Genomic DNA, 2,535 nt, shown 5'->3' with positions numbered 1-2,535 from the left:
AAAAAAAAAAAAAAAAAAAAAAAAAAAAACAGAGAACAGAAGGAAACGAAAACGACTCACTTGATCCTTTCGATCTATATCATCATCAAATAAAATAAAAGAGCATTAATTCAACCCAATCTTTCCTTCGGCATCACACGGGATCCCACCGCAGAAAAGGAAACCCAAACGCGAGAATCAGAAATTGTCGGTAACGCCTGCGTGATAACTGGTCAGGTGAAAAGCCTTCGAATCGTTAAAACTGGAAAGATCCACATCCAATGAGCACTGAATATAATACCCTTCTGGTGCCATTAAAATTGGTATCAGAACCGTTTCTTATTCGATTTATTTCCCCAAAACTGATCCATCGCTCTTCCTCTTCTCATTTCTTTAATTTTTACCCACTTGCCACAGTAAATTACTTATTCCATACTTAACAGAAGCCCTGAATCTGTAATACGGTAATACCTAATATAGTATGATCATCGACGGCGAAATCACGCATTTGTTGTTTTTCCCTTCCGATGAAAAATGAGATCGTCGCTACTACTTAAATTGGTCCACGCAAACGTGCCCTTATCTCCTCCATAGAACCTATTTTAGAAGTTTCCATAAGCCAATATCTGGCTGTACTGTAGCACATGGCCACGTCTTTCATTTTTGTTGTTGTTACCGTTACATGTCTTTTTCAAATGTCTGTCCATAAAAGCTTGGCTTTCTTGATCCGCCACAGGTAGCTCCATTCGTGTATTTTTTTTTTTTTTAATGAAATTACACTCCCCTCCCATGTATGTTTCAAGTATTACACAACCCTCCTCTGAGAAGTTTGAAATTACACTTCTTTTTCTTCTATGTTCTATATTCTATCAACCGTACCCTGATCGTGAGTGAGAAACCGTTAAATGAGAAATCATGTTGCACAAAATTGCTTTAACCCCCAAAATACCCTTAATCCAATGGAGATGACCTATTTTCCCTCAACACATATTGTCATCTTCTTCCATGAAGAAACCATTAATTGATTGGGATTTAGGGTTTCTGAACTTGAGATTTAGGATTTTAGGGTTCTGCAAATTTGTGTGCCTCTCCAATACTCCCTCATGCGATTGTTTTGCAAGGTCTTTTTCTCAGGACCATTGGGTGCTTGATCGATTCATGTCGTTCCTGCGACAATTGCGCCCAGGACTTGGAGAATTACTGCCCCAAACCTATCCTTACATACAATTCTCTCGTCTACGACGACTCAACAACCTTTGGTGGGTTCTCTGATAAGGTTGTCATCGACCATCACTATGTGCTTCATTTCCCCAACAACCTGCCTCTTTATGTAGCTTCACCATTGCTTTGTGCTGGGATTATTGTTTACAATCCCATGAAGTATTTTGGCTTCAGTGAACCAGGAAAGCACTTGGGTGTGGTTGGCCTTGGTGGGCTTGGTCATATGGCCATCAAGTTTGGTAAGGCTTTTGGACTTATGGTTTCGATGATCAACACGTTGGCTAGTAAGGAGAAGGAAGTGCTTGAGCGACTGGGTGCCGACTCCTTCTTGGTTAGCCGTGACCCTGATCAAATGCAGGTAAAATGAACGAAAGTTATTAAATATCTCAGTTGCTTTTAGTCTTAGTGAAGTGGATTCAATCATGTGTTGTCATGCCTTATTGGTGTTTTATTTTAGGTTGCAATGGCTACCCAGATGGTATCCTCGACACAGTCCTTTTTCGACGACGGAGTTCAGGACAGAAAGAGGAGGAGGGTTTATTCCGGTGATTGGGTTAATGGTCAATCATATTTCCCTCATTAAGTTAAATGATCACGTTAACAACGAAGCATACCTAGGAAGAACTCTAAAATATAGAGAACCTCTCTCTCTCTCTCTCTCTCTCTCTCTCTCTCTCTCTCTCTCTCTCTCTCTCTCTCTTCTTTGCTTCACTTTCGTTTCGATCAACGCGACCTTCGGTTGAAGGCTCAGAGTTTCAAAACTTCTTCTTCTTCTTCCTTCATTGATCCATAGGCAGATCAAAAATGGCATTTGCATAAGCATGAGGCGTAGAACCCTGTGACGCTCTCATCCGAGTGACGGTCACAAGAGGCGAAGCGCTAAGCTTGGGGCTCCAGATTCGTAACAAAATGGCGTACAATGCACATCCTACCCGTGGTGCATTGAAAGACCATCGCCCCTGTTGGAACGAAGACAAAGTTTTGCAGTGGTCCTTTTCTCGGGACCTTTGAAAGACTTTAGTTTTAGACAAAGGGGATGGGGGTAAAAATGACATTTAATACTTGATCCTAACAGAGTTAACAACATAGGGTGCGGTTGTAATTTCAAACTTCGCAGGGGTCTAATTATAATACTTGAAACATACAGGGGAGGGGAGTGTAGTTTCTTCTCTTTTTTTTTTTAATAATAAAAAAAATGCTCAAGAGCAATAGTGGAATCTGTCGACCATGGTTTCAAGTATCAGTCTCGTATCAGATTGGTATTGGCTGAGACCGATCCCCGATCTTTGATCGATCTTGATTGGTGTTCCATATCGTTTTAGGGGTAAAATGGTA

General features: G+C 40.9%; 1 protein-coding gene across 1 annotated transcript; it reads left to right on the top strand.

The window, feature by feature from the left end:
• The first annotated feature begins 623 nt into the window (after window positions 1-623).
• LOC122059761 (probable mannitol dehydrogenase) lies at window positions 624-1,783 on the top strand. Its single transcript, XM_042622799.1, has 3 exons — window positions 624-715; window positions 1,114-1,558; window positions 1,658-1,783. Exons 1-3 carry the CDS (start codon window positions 624-626, stop codon window positions 1,781-1,783), a joined length of 663 nt encoding a protein of 220 aa, XP_042478733.1.
• Window positions 1,784-2,535: the final 752 nt, after the last annotated feature.

The sequence above is a fragment of the Macadamia integrifolia genome, chromosome 13 (assembly GCF_013358625.1).
Source record: "Macadamia integrifolia cultivar HAES 741 chromosome 13, SCU_Mint_v3, whole genome shotgun sequence".
Classification (NCBI taxonomy): Eukaryota; Viridiplantae; Streptophyta; class Magnoliopsida; order Proteales; family Proteaceae; genus Macadamia; species Macadamia integrifolia.
Note: the sequence above shows the minus strand (reverse complement) of the source record. Positions and strands in the feature narration are given on the sequence as shown.

Bases quoted from the DNA above. Each gene is read 5' to 3' on its own strand.
- LOC122059761 (XM_042622799.1), top strand. From the start codon at position 624: ATGGCCACGTCTTTCATTTTTGTTGTTGTTACCGTTACATGTCTTTTT. The intron at 716-1,113 runs GTAGCTCCATTC...TCTTTTTCTCAG, and splicing joins GCTTTCTTGATCCGCCACAG to GACCATTGGGTGCTTGATCG. The intron at 1,559-1,657 runs GTAAAATGAACG...GTTTTATTTTAG, and splicing joins GTGACCCTGATCAAATGCAG to GTTGCAATGGCTACCCAGAT.